The sequence below is a fragment of the Podarcis tiliguerta genome, assembly GCF_965153285.1.
Source record: "Podarcis tiliguerta genome assembly, chromosome: 13".
NCBI classification, from domain to species: domain Eukaryota; kingdom Metazoa; phylum Chordata; class Lepidosauria; order Squamata; family Lacertidae; genus Podarcis; species Podarcis tiliguerta.
The window spans coordinates 11,485,979-11,501,507 of NC_139546.1; the positions used below are offsets into that span (position 1 = coordinate 11,485,979).

The 15,529-nt window shown below is 46.2% G+C and overlaps 1 protein-coding gene across 1 annotated transcript in view; it reads right to left on the reverse strand.

Annotated features, from left to right (window-relative positions):
• POLR1A (RNA polymerase I subunit A) overlaps positions 1-15,529 on the reverse strand; it is a 43,589-nt gene that overhangs the window by 22,287 nt on the left and 5,773 nt on the right. Inside the window, exons 7-16 of the mRNA XM_083407380.1 lie at positions 14,357-14,443; positions 12,658-12,760; positions 12,379-12,541; positions 11,862-12,041; positions 10,176-10,298; positions 8,070-8,297; positions 5,541-5,795; positions 3,637-3,828; positions 2,307-2,456; positions 1,179-1,362 (exon numbers count right to left, since the gene is read on the reverse strand). Coding sequence (XP_083263506.1) covers positions 1,179-1,362; positions 2,307-2,456; positions 3,637-3,828; positions 5,541-5,795; positions 8,070-8,297; positions 10,176-10,298; positions 11,862-12,041; positions 12,379-12,541; positions 12,658-12,760; positions 14,357-14,443 — 1,665 coding nt within the window. The remainder of the gene's footprint in view (positions 1-1,178; positions 1,363-2,306; positions 2,457-3,636; positions 3,829-5,540; positions 5,796-8,069; positions 8,298-10,175; positions 10,299-11,861; positions 12,042-12,378; positions 12,542-12,657; positions 12,761-14,356; positions 14,444-15,529) is intronic.

Here is a 15,529-nt window from a genome sequence, read left to right on the forward strand (position 1 = left end):
GGAAGGGGCGCAGGGCTCAGAGAATGCAAGGAGATCCACAACACTGAGCCTGAGCAAAGCGGGGGGCGGGGGTGGGGAGGCAGGTCCCCCTTTGCCCACGCCCTCTCTGCGCAGTCGGTTTACGCGCAGAGAGGGGAGGCGTAGGATGGGGGTCAAAAGGCTGCTCTGCTGGGGAAAGTTTAAGGACTGCCCACTCCCAGATTCTGCTAGTGACTGAGCAGACACGGAATGGAGATGTTCTGCACTGTGAATGTTTTTGCACCGATAATAAAGCCTTGAAAAGACCAGCGGGGGTCTTGCCTGTTCGCTCTCGAGCAACCACGCTGGCACACATAACATAAATGCACATAGGTTGCGCTTCCCGAATGCTTGCGAGACAAACATTCACCTATCCGAACATGAGGAATTAGTACACAAACTGCACTTTACACACAACAGGTTCAGACAGCTGAACAGACAGAATGTTTACTTCTTTACCTGCCTTTTGTAGGTTGGCTGGGGAACTGTAGCGATCTGTACTTTACTAAGGTTTCAGAAGGTTTCTTTTGGGAGGGGGAGTCAAAATTCCATGGTCAGGAACACACTGGAAAATTCCTCATAGGAATCAATCAATGGGAACCATTATTTGTCAATAAAGTTCACAAAGAAAAGATACACACTGAACCAAGAGAGAACCATCCAAATGCAGATTAAAGGTAAAGGGACCCCTGACCATTAGGTCCAGTTGTGGCCGACTCTGGGGTTGCGGTGCTCATCTCGCTTTATTGGCCGAGGGAGCCAGCATACAGCTTCCGGGTCAGTGGCCAGCATGACTAAGCTGCTTCTGGCAAACCAGAGCAGCGCACAGAAATGCCGTTTACCTTCCCGCCGGAGCGGTACCTATTTATCTACTTGCACTCTGATGTACTTTCGAACTGCTAGGTTGGCAGGAGCAGGGACCAAGCAACGGGAGCTCACCCCGTTGCGGGGATTCGAACCGCCGACCTTTTGATCGGCAAGCCCTAGACTCTGTGGTTTAACCCACAGCGCCACCCACGTCCCTTAAGTGCAGATTACTTTCAAACAAAGGATCAGAGAATAAGTGTCATTTTAGGAGATGTTTTCATTAATATTTTGGGTGCTGAAACAACTGTGTGCTTCTTTTTAAGAGAAACAGGAAAGAGAACTGGATCACTCACCCATTGTAAAACCTCTGTAGAACTGCAGGTAGGCAGTGAAGAGCCGAGCCAGAGCTGTGAGCACCTTTCCACCGGTCTCACCACCATAGACCTCATGGCAGCAGTGGACCAGCCCATAGGCAGAGCTACCATAATGTGCCTTATCCAACACCCCACAGAGCAGCTCTCCATTTCTGATGACAACCTGGCAGATATAAAAGACTTCCAAGTCAAGACTTGACTACACCCACTCCGAAACTTCCTCTTTTAGTGCACTTTTAGATGCCCATTTTGGTTTTTAGCACAGATCCTTGACCTGCATTTATACTGTAAACTGCTCTGTGATCCTCAGATGAAGAACGGTATAGAAATTTAATTCATTATAGTAATAACAATGCCAGGGTGGACAGACTGGGCCTGGAGCCTCAGAGGTACAGACAACCCCCATCTGCTCATGTTCAATATGTGTGCGACTGCACATATGTGCATCATGCTGAACCCAGAAGTGACCCAAAAACATCACAAAAAGGGGCAGCACAGGGCAGAGGCGAGGTGGGATTTGCAGGCTATTTCAATGATGTTTCAAATACAGTGGTGCCCCGCAAGACGAATGCCTCGCAAGACGGAAAACCCGCAAGACGAAAGGGTTTTCCGTTTTCAGAGGCGCTTCGCAAGACGAATTTCCCTATGGGCTTGCTTCTGGGCTTGCTTCACAAGACGAAAATGACGAAAATTTTTGAGGGCTTTTTCCGCTCCCCAACCCCTTTTTCTGAAGCACTAAGCTGCTAAAAGCCTTTTAGCAGCTAAACCGCTAATCCCTTAAGCCTTTAATAGCCGTTAATAGCCCTTAAACTGCCAATAGCACTAATAGCGCTAATCCGCTAATGGGCATGCTTCGCAAGACGAAAAAACCGCAAGACGAAAAGACTCGCAGAACGGATTCTTTTCGTCTTGCGAGGCACCACTGTATACACAATTTCACTTAAACGTGCAGTGCTTTGGAATATAACCCCTGCATAAATGGGGAGTTGCCTGTATTGATCAGGATATGCTCATATGTCAATAAGGACTGTCCTGTCTGGCCAGCAAGGCCAGCCAAAACTCTGGGACCCTTGTCGACCCTGTACATTATTAAACATCGAACCATACCTGCGATTCGCACATAAAGGCAAGACCCGATCCATGAATTCTACTGGCAGAGCCTGTCATCCAGGCTTTCCCATCAATCTTGGCTTTCCCAAGCAAGTTCAGTGGAATGTGATCCTCTGGAATTACATTGATTAACAATGTAGAAACAACCTGCGATGGAATACAAGGTTTGATTACAAATGGAAAAGGAATTCGTTCTGATGTGCAGTTAGTCCCTTCAAGGCGTTGACCTACCCCTACGTGTTGGCAAATGGCGCATTCACCTTTGTGGATAGAACAGCAGGAAGCACATACATACAACGCTGAACTGCACAAAAACAACAAGGCAACCTATCAAAAGGATCTCTGTTTTAGCCATCTTCACCCATCTTATTGTTTTTTTGTGGGGGGGTATTGTCGTGTTTTCACTTTTTCATTTTGTGCTTTTGCCCTGTATTTTTATTTTGTGAACCACTCTGAAATCTTCAGATGAAGCGCGGTTTATAAAAGAAAATAGCTGAAAATATATTTAGAAAGCACCTATTATGCTCTAAAGGGAGGTGCTGCATAAAAAATAACAACAAACAAGCCCTGCTCACAGAATCGAATTCCAGGGGGGAAAGGTGAGGGGAGCTGGAGGAAAATGGGGAAAATCGTTATGGGCGGGGGAGAGAAGAAAAGACTGAAAAATATGGAAGGAGGCTGGAAAAACATAATGGAAAAGCCCAGCATGTTAAAAGGAAAACTGGGGAGTCTCCAATCCCGTTTCAGCAGGCAGCAACACAGCCAAGAGCAGCAGGAGGGATGGGGCATATTCTTAACCAGCTTGACTCATTCCAAGTATCAGGTGTATAGCTAACAGATTGCTCCTTCACACTATCAAGGGGAAACTGCATTATACAAACAAACAAAAAACCACAATCCAATAACTCCAGAGATGTAGATAGATAGATAGATGTACGTATGTAAGCATGTATATATGTAAGTAGTACCTCTACTTACAAGCACCTCTGGTTACATATCCTTCAGGATACACACGCGGCAAACCCAGAAGTATTTTTTCCAGGTTTTGCTGTGCATGCATGCGCAGAAGCGCTCTGCTGCGCATGCACAGAGCAGGCACCTCCGGTTGCAAAAACCTCGGGATCCGACCAGAGCTCTGGAACGGATCCCGCCCGCAACCGAAGGTATCACCGTATATGTATATATATGTGTATACACACACACACACACACACACACACACACACACACACAAAATGTGCCCATTATTTCAGTGAAAGGGCAAGCCTTAAATCATACTGTTCAACTCTGAACAGACTATTTTATTTAAGGCGTACTGGTTAACCTACCTGCTTCCCTGTCCACAGGTGTTGCGGCTTTATAATGGCTGGAGGGAGAAGCTTCACCATTCCTTTTTTGTCTACCAGCCCTTGATACACAAGTTCCACGTACTGTTCTCTAGTGAAGAAGCAGCCCCGTGTGGTCATACTGGTACCAGAGATCATGTGATCTTGGATCAAACCTGCCAGCGGCTGCCCATCCTGAGAAATACACCAGACAGAAAAGGAAGCGTCAAGCAGTATGTTAGCAGGTCCAGTGGGAAATTCTATTAGCTCCTTTAAACGCTGCACTTGAAAGATTAAGTTACAAATTAACTTGGAAAAGACCTTGGACAAAACCAACAGCCCACTGTTATTATCACCACGCTACAGGCTGGGAGACTGTGGCTCAGAGGGGCTTACATGTGTGAGGCAATGCAACCATCCTGGGGCTTAGAAGCAGGAAGGTGCATGGACCCTTTAAGGAAATAAGCATTAGGGCAGGCTGCAAAGTTACCGTATTTTTTGCTCTATAAGACGCACCAGACCACAAGACGCACCTAGTTTTTGGATGAGGAAAACAAGAAAAAAAAATATTCTGAATCTCAGAAGCCAGAACAGCAAGAGGGATCGCTGCATAGTGAAAGCAGCAATCCGTCTTGCCGTTCTGGCTTCTGGGATAGCTGCGCAGCCTGCATTCGCTCCATAAGACGCACACACATTTCCCTTTACTTTTTAGGAGGGAAAAAGTGAGTCTTATAGAGCGAAAAATACGGTAATTGGAGGCAGGCAGGCTGAGGAAAAGCCCTTTCCCCACAGGCTGCTTCTGCAATAAGCACCACCACCCACTTTCTCCCCGATGTGGAAAAACGTGAAAGGCCTCTCCAGACTGCAACGCATTTTGGAGAGGGAATTTTGCTCCTCAAAATGTCACGCAGCAAAAGGGCTAACTCAAGCTTCCTCAGCCTCGGCCCTCCAGATGTTTTGAGACTACAATTCCCATCATCCCTGACCACTGGTCCTGCTAGCTAGGGATCATGGGAGTTGTAGGCCAAAAACATCTGGAGGGCCGAGGTTAAGGAAGCCTGGGCTAACTGCTCTTCTTCCCACCGCCACCCCGCACAATGCCACTGCAATAAACTTTGCCATCCCCTCCCTTCAAGACATCACATATACCCTCTGGATTTTTACAATTGCTAAACCATGCTTTCCCCTTCATGGATCACTGCCTTGCCGTGATGAAGAGGCTTGAATAACTCAAAGAAGCTATGAACTATGCCGAGCAGGGCACCCAAGATGGACAGGTCATAGTGGAGAGTTTTGACCAAACGTGATCCACCTGGAGCAGGAACCGGCAAGCCACTCCAGTATCCCTGCCAAGAAAACTCCATGGACAAAGACAGGAGTGCCTGGCGTGCTCTGGTCCATGGGGTCACGAAGAGTCGGACACAACTAAACAACAACAACAAAACCATGCTTTAAAATACCACAGTGGACATTATTATTAGACCCCCATCCCAAAGCTGGTCACTTTGCCAGTCGCTGCCTTAGATTTTATTTTCAAAAGCTCCCCCCCCCAAAAAAAAAACCACACCCCACCTCGAGTTGTACCACAGCTCAGTTACAAAATTATACCACCCTGGCTACCTCCCAGTGCACAGCCAGCGCTGAATTGCATTCAGAGGCCTTGTGCTCCATGGATTGGCATGCAGATCGATTGCAGCTGGACCCTCCCAGAGCATCCAATGCCAATTCCAAAGCCTGGCAATGCATGCCCGCCAATATTTTTTGTAAGTTCACAATCCTGTTTCCTCCACTGACAGATAAAGAGTTATCTTTCCTACCACCACATAGCTGAAAAACAGAGAAGGAAAACGCAAAGGAAGCAGGGGGGAAATCAAGCAACGTCCAACACAATTTGCTCCCCGGTTCACCTTGGGGACAAGATACTGTTCGTCAGTACACGCCAGGACGTAGGCTTCAGCTCTGCCCAGTTCGTTCTGAGGGAAGTGGGCGTTCATTTCGTCGCCGTCAAAATCAGCGTTGTAGGCTTTGCAGTTGGCATAGTGAAGCCTCAGGACCTTCTCTTCGGGCAGGATCCTGGCTCGATGAGCTTGGATGGAAGGTCTGTGAAGGGTAGGCTGCCGATTCAGCAAAAGGACATCTCCATTTTTAATATGGCGGCACACCTGCAAGAGGTTCAAGTTCAGCCACATATTAAGAAATCTTTCCAAGGGAGTTAAGATTCTTTCTCAATACACAGTAGGAGACACAGAGCCTTTCTTCCCTCCTAAAGGCTATGAAACTGCAACCTGTGTCTCTCCCTTCTTCTTCCTTGATGGTGGAATCCATTGACTAATAATAATAATAATAATAATAATAATAAATTTATTTATATCCCGCCCTCCCCAGCTGAAGCCGGGCTCAGAGCGGCTAACGCTGTGTCCAGTTCTGGGCACCACAGTTCAAGAAGGACACTGACAAACTGGAACGTGTCCAGAGGAGGGGAACCAAAATGGTCAAAGGCCTGGAAACAATGCCTTATGAGGAACGGCTAAGGGAGCTGGGCATGTTTAGCCTGGAGAAGAGGAGGTTAAGGGGCGATATGATAGCCATGTTCAAATATATAAAAGGATGTCACATAGAGGAGGGAGAAAGGTTGTTTTCTGCGGCTCCAAAGAAGCGGACACGGAGCAATGGATCCAAACTACAAGAAAGAAGATTCCACCTAAACATTAGGAAGAACTTCCTGACAGTAAGAGCTGTTCGACAGTGGAATTTGCTGCCAAGGAGTGTGGTGGAGTCTCCTTCTTTGGAGGTCTTTAAGCAGAGGCTTGACAACCATATGTCAGGAGTGCTCTGATGGTGTTTCCTGCTTGGCAGGGGGTTGGACTCGATGGCCCTTGTGGTCTCTTCCAACTCTATGATTCTATGACTAAAACTAATGGGGCACTGGACTCTCATGGAATCCATTGCAGGCCTGAGCAATTACATGAGATTGGAGCCAGTGGATACAGGGGAAGGGGAGGAAGGAGTCTTGTTATGACAACCTCCTAGGAAATCTTCTTTTTATTCATGGTCCGTTACTTGTTTCGTTTGTTTAATCTGTATACAGTGGTACCTCAGGTTAAGTACTTAATTCGTTCCGTAGGTCCGTACTTAACCTGAAACTGTTCTTAACCTGAAGCACCACTTTAGCTAATGGGGCCTCCCGCTGCCGCTATTCTCATCCTGAAGCAAAGTTCTTAACCCGAGGTACTATTTCTGGGTTAGCAGAGTCTGTAACCTGAAGCGTATGTAACCTGAAGCGTATGTAACCCAAGGTACCACTGTACCACCCTTCATCAGAAGATCACAGGGTAGTTCACAACAAGATGAGAACTCAAAATACACAATTAAAATGAAAACAAACCAACAAAGCACCCCCCAAAGCATGTTTAAAAGGACACAGCCAGCCAAAGTGGAAGGAGAATTCACAGAGAAGTAAGGAGAAACCAGAATCTGCCTTTCACCTAGTGGTCCAGCACCTTCTGTTCAGACTATCAGATACTGGGGCTTCAGAAAGCAATGTTCCATTTGCCTAAGGAGAGACGTGTGTTCCCTCGACTGGGGAGGGTGTTGAGAGGGGACCAGATTATCCTGCACCCCTTGCTCTAAGTTTTGGACCTGATGGAGCCAGCTTGGCGGTGGATCGGTAGAAGTCCTGTACAGTGGTGCCTCGCAAGACGAAATTAATTCGTTCCGCGAGTTTTTTCGTTGTGCGAGTTTTTTCGTCTTGCGAAGCACCACTGCATTTAAACACTAACAACGGTGGGGGGTGGAGAAGCAGGACAGCTGCCGCAGCCGGTACCTCGGACTCACCCGCTCGTTGTGGCCACCGCGCGACGCAGCTGCTGGAGGGCAGCGGGGCTCAGGAGCGCGACTCCAGCTGCAACGCTGGCTGCTGGCGGCAACGGCTCTCTGAGGGGAGCGCGCGAGGGCGGTGGGCAGCGGCGCAAGGCAGCCGGAAGGTCGGCTGTCAGCCAGAAGGTGGGAGGGAGCCGGAGGAGCGGGGAAGCGAGCGTGCGTGCGTGCAGTGACCGTCGCCATGACATGAGAGGCAGGGCCGTTTTGTCTAGCGAAGCAAGCCCTTAGGAAAATCCGTCTTGCGAAGCACCTCAGAAAACGAAAAACCCTTTCGTCTAGCGAGTTATTCGTCTTGCGGGGTACCACTGTAATCTTCAATGATGCAAGCTGAGTCATCTAGCCAGGGAGGGTTGTGGATTTTTTTGTTTTAAGTCTTTAACCTCATCATCCTAACTTCTAGGTCAGGGGCATCCAATATGATGGCCTCCCCCTACAACGGTCAGGGATGATGGGACTACAACTCCCATCATCCCTGACCACTGGACTCCCAACCATTTGGAGAGCACCATGTTGGCTGCCCTGAAGGGCCCTTATATGTGTGAAGCAACTCTACTCACAATTTTTATCCCTGGTTTCGGTGCCCCCGTGGAAGGAGTCAGAAGTTGCTTGGCTATGGCTTCCCTCTGGGTCTGACTGGCTGTGCTCAGTATCGTGCGAGACCCATCTTCGTTGATAACCATGGAAGCACCTGGGTGCTCATTGGGACCATTGATGACCGCCTGCCTCAATTCTTGGACGTTCCAGGGAGTTACAGGCTGAGGATAAGTCAGCTTGGTAGCAAACACCTACAAGGAAGAAAAAGCAAAGGCAAGGATCAAGTTCTTGTCCGTGGTATCACAAGAGCAGAGATTCACTTCCATTCTCCTTACTAAGACTAAGTAATCAGTGTACTAGCGAGATAAATATTGTTCACTGTCATAGGCTTTTAACTCTCACCCACAACTGCAGCAAGGTCAAAATAAGCTGGCCTTCCCTTTTATCATTCCTTCTTCTTTCTCTTTCAGTCCATCCTTCTCTGTACATTTAGTTTGTTGCCTCCATGTGGGTCCTTTTTTTGGCTGATGTTACTTTGCAAAGTGGTGTGTATATTGGTGGTGATACACACATAGTCATTGAAAATTATGTGTTCCCAATGAAGCCTACCTGACCAATCATCACTGCAAGATGTTTCAGAGGAAATAGATTAGAGGACACAAATTCTCAGCTTTAGAAGTAGGGTCCAGCCTTCTGGCGGTTCCCTCACTGCAAGAAGTGAAGTTACAGGGAACCAGGCAGAAGGCCTTCTTGGTAGTTACATGCCCCCTGTAGAACCCCCTTCCATCAGATGTGAAAGAGCAAAACAATTATATGACTTTTCATAGACATCTGAAGGCAGCCCTGTTTCAGGAAGCTTTGAATGCTAAAGGTTTTGTTGTGTTCTATTTCAGTGGTACCCTGGTTTAAGATCAGCTTAGTTTATGGATTTTGGAACTTGGATTAAGAATGTTGCAAACCCAGAAGTAGGTGTTTCGGTTTGTGAACTTTGCCTTGGAAGCAGAACATGTTCCGCTTCCTGTTGAGTGCAAATTGAGTCCTCCGCTACTATGGGAAAGCATGCCTTGGTTTAAGAACGGACTTCCGGAACGGATTAAGTTTGTAAACCAAGGTACTACTGTATATTCCGTTGCAAGGAACCCAATCAGATGGGTGGGGTACAAGAACAATTATTATTATTATTATTATTATTATTAAAAAAGACAACATATTCCAAAATCATGGAAAGGTATAAAAATGCCAACCCCCCAAATCTCCAAAATGATAAACCACCTTCTGTACTAAGTAATAATAATAATAATAATAATAATAATAATAATAATAATTTATTTGTACCCTGCCCATCTGGCTGGGTTTCCCCAGCCACTCTGGGCGGCTTCCAACAAAGATGAAAAATACACTAAAATGTCACATATTAAAAACTTCCCTGAACAGGGCTGCCTTCAGATGTCTTCTGAATGTCAGGTAGTTGTTTATCGCTTTGACATCTGATGGGAGGGTGTTCCACAGGGCAGGCGCCACTACCGAGAAGGCCCTCTGCCTGGTTCCCTGTAACTTGGCCTCTCGCAGTGAGGGAACCACCAGAAGGCCCTCGGAGCTGGACCTCAGTGTCCGGGCAGAACGATGGAGGTGGAGACGCTCCTTCAGATATACTGGACCGAGGCTGTTTAGGGCTTTAAAGGTCAGCACCAACACTTTGAATTGTGCTCGGAAATGTACTGGGAGCCAATGTAGGTCTTTCAAGACCGGTGTTATATGGTCTTGGCGGCCGCTCCCAGTCACCAGTCTAGCTGCCGCATTCTGGATTAGTTGTAGTTTCCGGGTCACCTTCAAAGGTAGCCCCACGTACAGCGCATCGCAGTAGTCCAAGCGGGAGATAACCAGAGCATGCACCACTCTGGCGAGACAGTCTGCAGGCAGATAGGGTCTCAGTCTACATACCAGATGGAGCTGGTAAACAGCTGCCCTGGATACAGATTTGACCTGCGCCTCCATGGACAGCTGTGAGTCCAAAATGACTCCCAGGCTGCGCACCTGGTCCTTCAGGGGCACAGTTACCCCATTCAGGACCAAGGAATCCTCCACACCTGCCCGCCTCCTGTCCCCCAAAAACAGTAGGCTTCTCTTACCATAGGAATGCCAATTTCATTGGTCCGAATGTACATGTCAGGGCAAATGACTGACCGAGCTGCATAATCCACTCGCTTTCCCATCATATGCTTGCGGAACAGGCCATCCTTTTTCTCCAGAAACTTTATCACAAACGTTTCGGGGGAGAGGGGGAGAGAGAGAGAGAGAGAGAGAGAGAGAGACAGACATTTTCACTATTTTGACCTATTTAGGTTTTCAGCATAAAAGTTCAAGGAAACTTGAAGCTGGGGAAGGTCATCTGGTGAGGTGCCCTCAATATGTGAATGACGCCTAACTCAACTTCTCATTTACATTCAAGTCAGGTGAGATGGCGCAAGTTCTGAACTGTTGGATGGGGGCCAATAATCTAAAACTCGGTCCTTACAAAATGGACATTTGGTGGATATGTGGTTTGTCTGCTCAAGGAAATGGTGCTCAGCAGATGAGGATTTACTCCCCCTAAAGCAGGCATAGGGGGAACTCTGGCCTCTCAAATCTTATACTCCAGGAGGCAGCCAGGGATGGTGGGAGTTGGAGCCCAACAACAACATCCAAAGGCATCCTATTGGCTATTCCCATGTCCTTAAAGATCAGGTTTATGGTCTGGGGATGCTCCTAAACCCAACTTTGTCACTAGAGATTCAGGTGGCCTGTATATCATTGTGTGGCTTTCATCAGCCAAGACTGGTATGGGGCTGTAGCCTCCTGGCAGAGATAACTTGGCTTTGGTAATCCATGCTCTGGAAAAAATCCAGAATTGGATATCGCAATGCATTGTTTTCAAAAGCTGTTTGAGAATTACACTTTTAAGCCTAGCAGCTGTATTCTAAACTAACTGGGACTAAAAGCTGGAACCCTATCACGCCAGCACTTACAAGAACTGCACTGACTTCTTGTTCGTTTTAGAGCACATTTTGAAACATTGCTGCTTACCTTCAAAGCCTTAACACGGCTTGGGACCTGGATACCTGAAGGAAGTCTGGTCCCCTATCAGCCTGCCCACCTGAAGAACTCTCATCTAGGTGGGCTCCCCAATATATTTGAGATGGGGAGTGACTTGACAGACTTATTTTTGGTGCTGGTACTTCATTTATGACAATCCCTTACCACTCCTTGGGCCCTCCTGGTTAGGCCTTCTCTGCTATCTTTTTTGGCTCCAAATGACTATTTTCTTTCATTCTCCCAGACTTTTAAACTTCTGTCTCTTAACTTAGCTTAAGTGCTGCTTGATTGCTGGCTTTATTAGGACTGGTTTGTTTTGCTACAATGTCTTGATATTCTCTTCTTTATATTTCATTGTTACCTGTGCTGGGAGCTGTTTCGCTGAAGAGCATTTTTAAAATATGCAAAATAAATAAGTGTCAGGAATACAGTCGTACCTTGGAAGTCGAACGGAATCGGTTCAGGAAGTCCGTTCGACTTCCAAAACGTTCGGAAACCAAAGCACGGCTTCTGATTGGCTGCAGGAAGCTCCTGCAGCCAATCAGAAGCCCTGTTGGGAGTTTGGCTTCCAAAAATAGTTCACAAACAGGAACAGTCACTTCCAAGTTTGTGGCGTTCGGGAGCCAAAACATTCGAGAACTAAGCCGTTCGAAAACAGGTACGACTGTAGTTCACAAGGTATCAACCCCTTCCAACAACTTCAGAATACTCAACCAAACACTGAATATTTCTGCAGCTCTCACCTGACGTACACCAGGGTACTTTTCAGACATTAACTTATCCATGTCGCTGTCGAACACAATATTTACATGGCTCTGAAGACGAATCCATATGTTGTAAAGCTTATCTGCAGTAGTCTGCCCTGGGATCGTCACCAAGACAGAACGGTCCAGGGGCTCCACAGGCTGTTTATCTGTGTTTATCTGTGAAACATAAAAACAAAACTACTGAGGTCAAAAAGCCAGTGTGGTGTAGTGGTTAAGAGCGGTAGTCTCGTAATCTGGGGAACCGGGTTCGCGTCTCCGCTCCTCCACATGCAGCTGCTGGGTGACCTTGGGCCAGTCACACTTCTTTGAAGTCTCTCAGCCCCACTCACCTCACAGAGTGTTTGTTGTGGGGGAGGAAGGGAAAGGAGAATGTTAACCGCTTTGAGACTCCTTAAAGGGAGTGAAAGGCGGGATATCAAATCCAAACTCTTCTTTTAACCGCATGCATTTTCCACTGATACAACGGACACTGAACAGGTCCTCCTGACCTTACCGTCTTCAGGTCTCCTTCTTCAATTTGCAACGACTGACACTGTTCCTGAGCTATGAAAGCCAGAAGCTTCCGAGTCAGAAGAGCATCCTTCATCACAGCTTGCAAGTTCACTGTCTGACCATTTGCAAACATCTGGTCTGCAATGCGATTCACGGGACGATATCTATAACCAGAGATAAACAATACCCTCTTTCTAGAGCTGATACAAATCACAACTGTAAATCAGTAAAACCTTTCAGGATCACACTGTGAAATAAAAGTCCAAAAGTGCTTCGTTACCTGGAAGGTGGAACAACAATTTTATCGAGGAAGAACATATCAGGATTGAAACTTGAATCGCCAATGGCTGTCATGCCAGAGAGAAGCTTGCAAAGGAAAAAACCTAAAAACAGAAGAAAGAAGCATTAGCACCTTGCTACATTTAGGTCAAAGCTGTCACACACAAAAACAGGTGTAAATACAAATTGTTCGCAGAACACACACCTACAAGGTATGCTTTCCAACAAATCCATTTGATAGTTTCCTGTGTATTCATGGCTGTGGCATGGACATAATTTATATCCTCCTAAAACCTTTGAAGGGACGCAGGTGGCGCTGTGGGTTAAACCACAGAGCCGATCAGAAGGTCGGTGGTTCGAATCCCCGCGACGGGGTGAGCTCCTGGTCCCAGCTCCTGCCAACCTAGCAGTTCGAAAGCACGTGCAAGTAGATAAATAGGTACTGCTCTGGCGGGAAGGAAACGGTGTTTCTGTGTGCTGCTCTGGTTCGCTAGAAGCAGCTAAGTCATGCTGGCCACATGACCCGGAAGCTGTACGCCGGCTCCCTCGGCCATGAAAGCGAGATGAGCGCCGCAACCCCAGAGTTGGCCACGACTGGACCTAATGGGGTCCCTTTACCTTTACAACCTTTGAAACTGCCATTATAAATCTTCTAGTGCCACCCAAAAACCCACAACCAAAAGGCAACAGGGTCAGATGCAACTGTGAAATATGATGATGGGTGGCAGGCTGGGCAACACCCAAATCTGGCACACAAAACAAAATCCACTGGGATTGAAATAAACGGAAGCTGCATGGAATACAAGTTTTGCACAGCTCCCAACTATTTTAATGAAGCCTGCTCGGGAAAGCATCCTGTTGGACTGTGCGCCATGTTAATTAGCAGCAGTTCTTGAACTTTCTACTCTGGGCACGACGACATCTGGGCTGAGCCCTGGTGTACACTGCAAATATTTTAGATATAGCACAAGTCCCTCAACTTGAGAAGTGAGACACATTTTCAGTTCTTTCTACCCACAGACAAGACCAGATACAGTGGTGCCTCGCAAGACGAAAAGAATCCGTTCCGTGAGTCTCTTTGTCTTGTGGTTTTTTTCGTCTTGCGAAGCAAGCCCATTAGCGGATTAGCGCTATTAGCGGCTATTAAAGGCTTAAGGGATTAGCGGATTAGCTGCTAAAAGGCTATTAGCGGCTATTACAGGCTTTAGGGATTAGCGGATTAGCTGCTAAAAGGCTATTAGCGGCTTAGATCAGCTGATAAGCGGCTTAGATCAGCTGTTAAGCGGCTTAGCGATCAGCTGTTAAGCGGCTTAGGGGCTTGGGAAAAAGGGGGGGAGGGGAAAAAAAACCCCAGGAATCGCAAGACATTTTCGTCTTGCGAAGCAAGCCCATAGCAAATTCGTTTTGCAAAGCACCTCCAAAACGGAAAACCCTTTCGTCTAGCGGGTTTTCCGTCTTGCGAGGCATTCGTTTTGCGGGGCACCACTGTACTGATGTCACAGGATACACCCTTTCGCAGTATTTGGAAGAGGCAGACGTAGCACCTCTCAACCATCTGAGATGTCTCGATGCCAAGAGCAAGGAATTCTCAAAACATAACAAAAATCAAACCCACAACAGGAATTATTCTATACGCTGCATCCATAAATATGGACAGACACAAGACACACCCCAAATATAAATAAGGACCAATCACTTACCTTCATTCTTCCACAAGGCTTCAACATGTTTTTTGGCAATAGCAGGTGTCATATAGCCACGTTTTCCCAGCTGGGTTTCATCTATGGCTAAGGAGTTAAAGTTTATGGATTGGAAAAAAACACCATAAAAATTCCATCGTAAGTTATTTGTAGAATTTCATACAATTGAAACACAAACTAATAAAAACTGCACTTGTTCAATACCAGCAGCAGTCAGCTACAACCAATCCCAGTGGAATGCTGCACACACAAATGGTAAGCTAAACTTCTAAATATTCTAGCTATGCATCCACCCATTGGGTCTTTGATATAGCCAGTCACAAAGGAACAGCTCCAAGTAAATAAAAATAAGAATTTGGGAAGCTGTTGAAGAAAGCATATAGTATTCTGCTAGAATGGGAAACAAAAGATGAGGAAGTCAAATCAGTTATGATCAAATGGGCACAGGACATAATATACAATTTGAGGAATGGGAAAAATTGTTCTCTTTTGAAAGAAAATTATATGAAAATGATGTATAGATGGTATACCACACCAGTACAGATAGCAAAAATGTACAAAGCCGGGTCAAACATATGTTGGACATGTAAAGAAAAAGAAAGGCCTTTTTATCATATGTGGTGGGAATGTAAAGAAGTTTAAAAAAAATTGGGAAATGATATACAATGAATTGAAAAAAATGTTTAAAATGAAATTTGTAAAAAAAACCAGAAGCATTTTTGTTAGGGATTGTAGGACAAGACCTGCCAAGGAAAACAAAAAACTTATTCATGTATGCTACAACAGCGGCAAGAGTCTTGATAGCACAAGGGTGGAAGAACGAGGAAATCACAACGAAAGAACAGTGGCAGGAAAAATTGATGAGCTACGCGGAGCTTGCTAAACCGACATACAAATTGTGGGACAAGGACAACTGTGACTTTAAGGAAGAATGGGAGCTTTATACAAATTATCTAAAAAGACAACAAAATGAACTGGACTCCTTGGCAGGTTTTGAATAAACATACACAAATTTATTGGTTGGTAACTTGGTAGATAGATAATGTAAGGATATGTATAATTTTATAACATGCAGAGAATAATATGTGCTGATAAATCAGAGAGAGGAGCTGAGGGAAATCTTGGGGGGAGGGTTTGATAGGGAGAAGGGGAAAAAATAATGAATATGATATG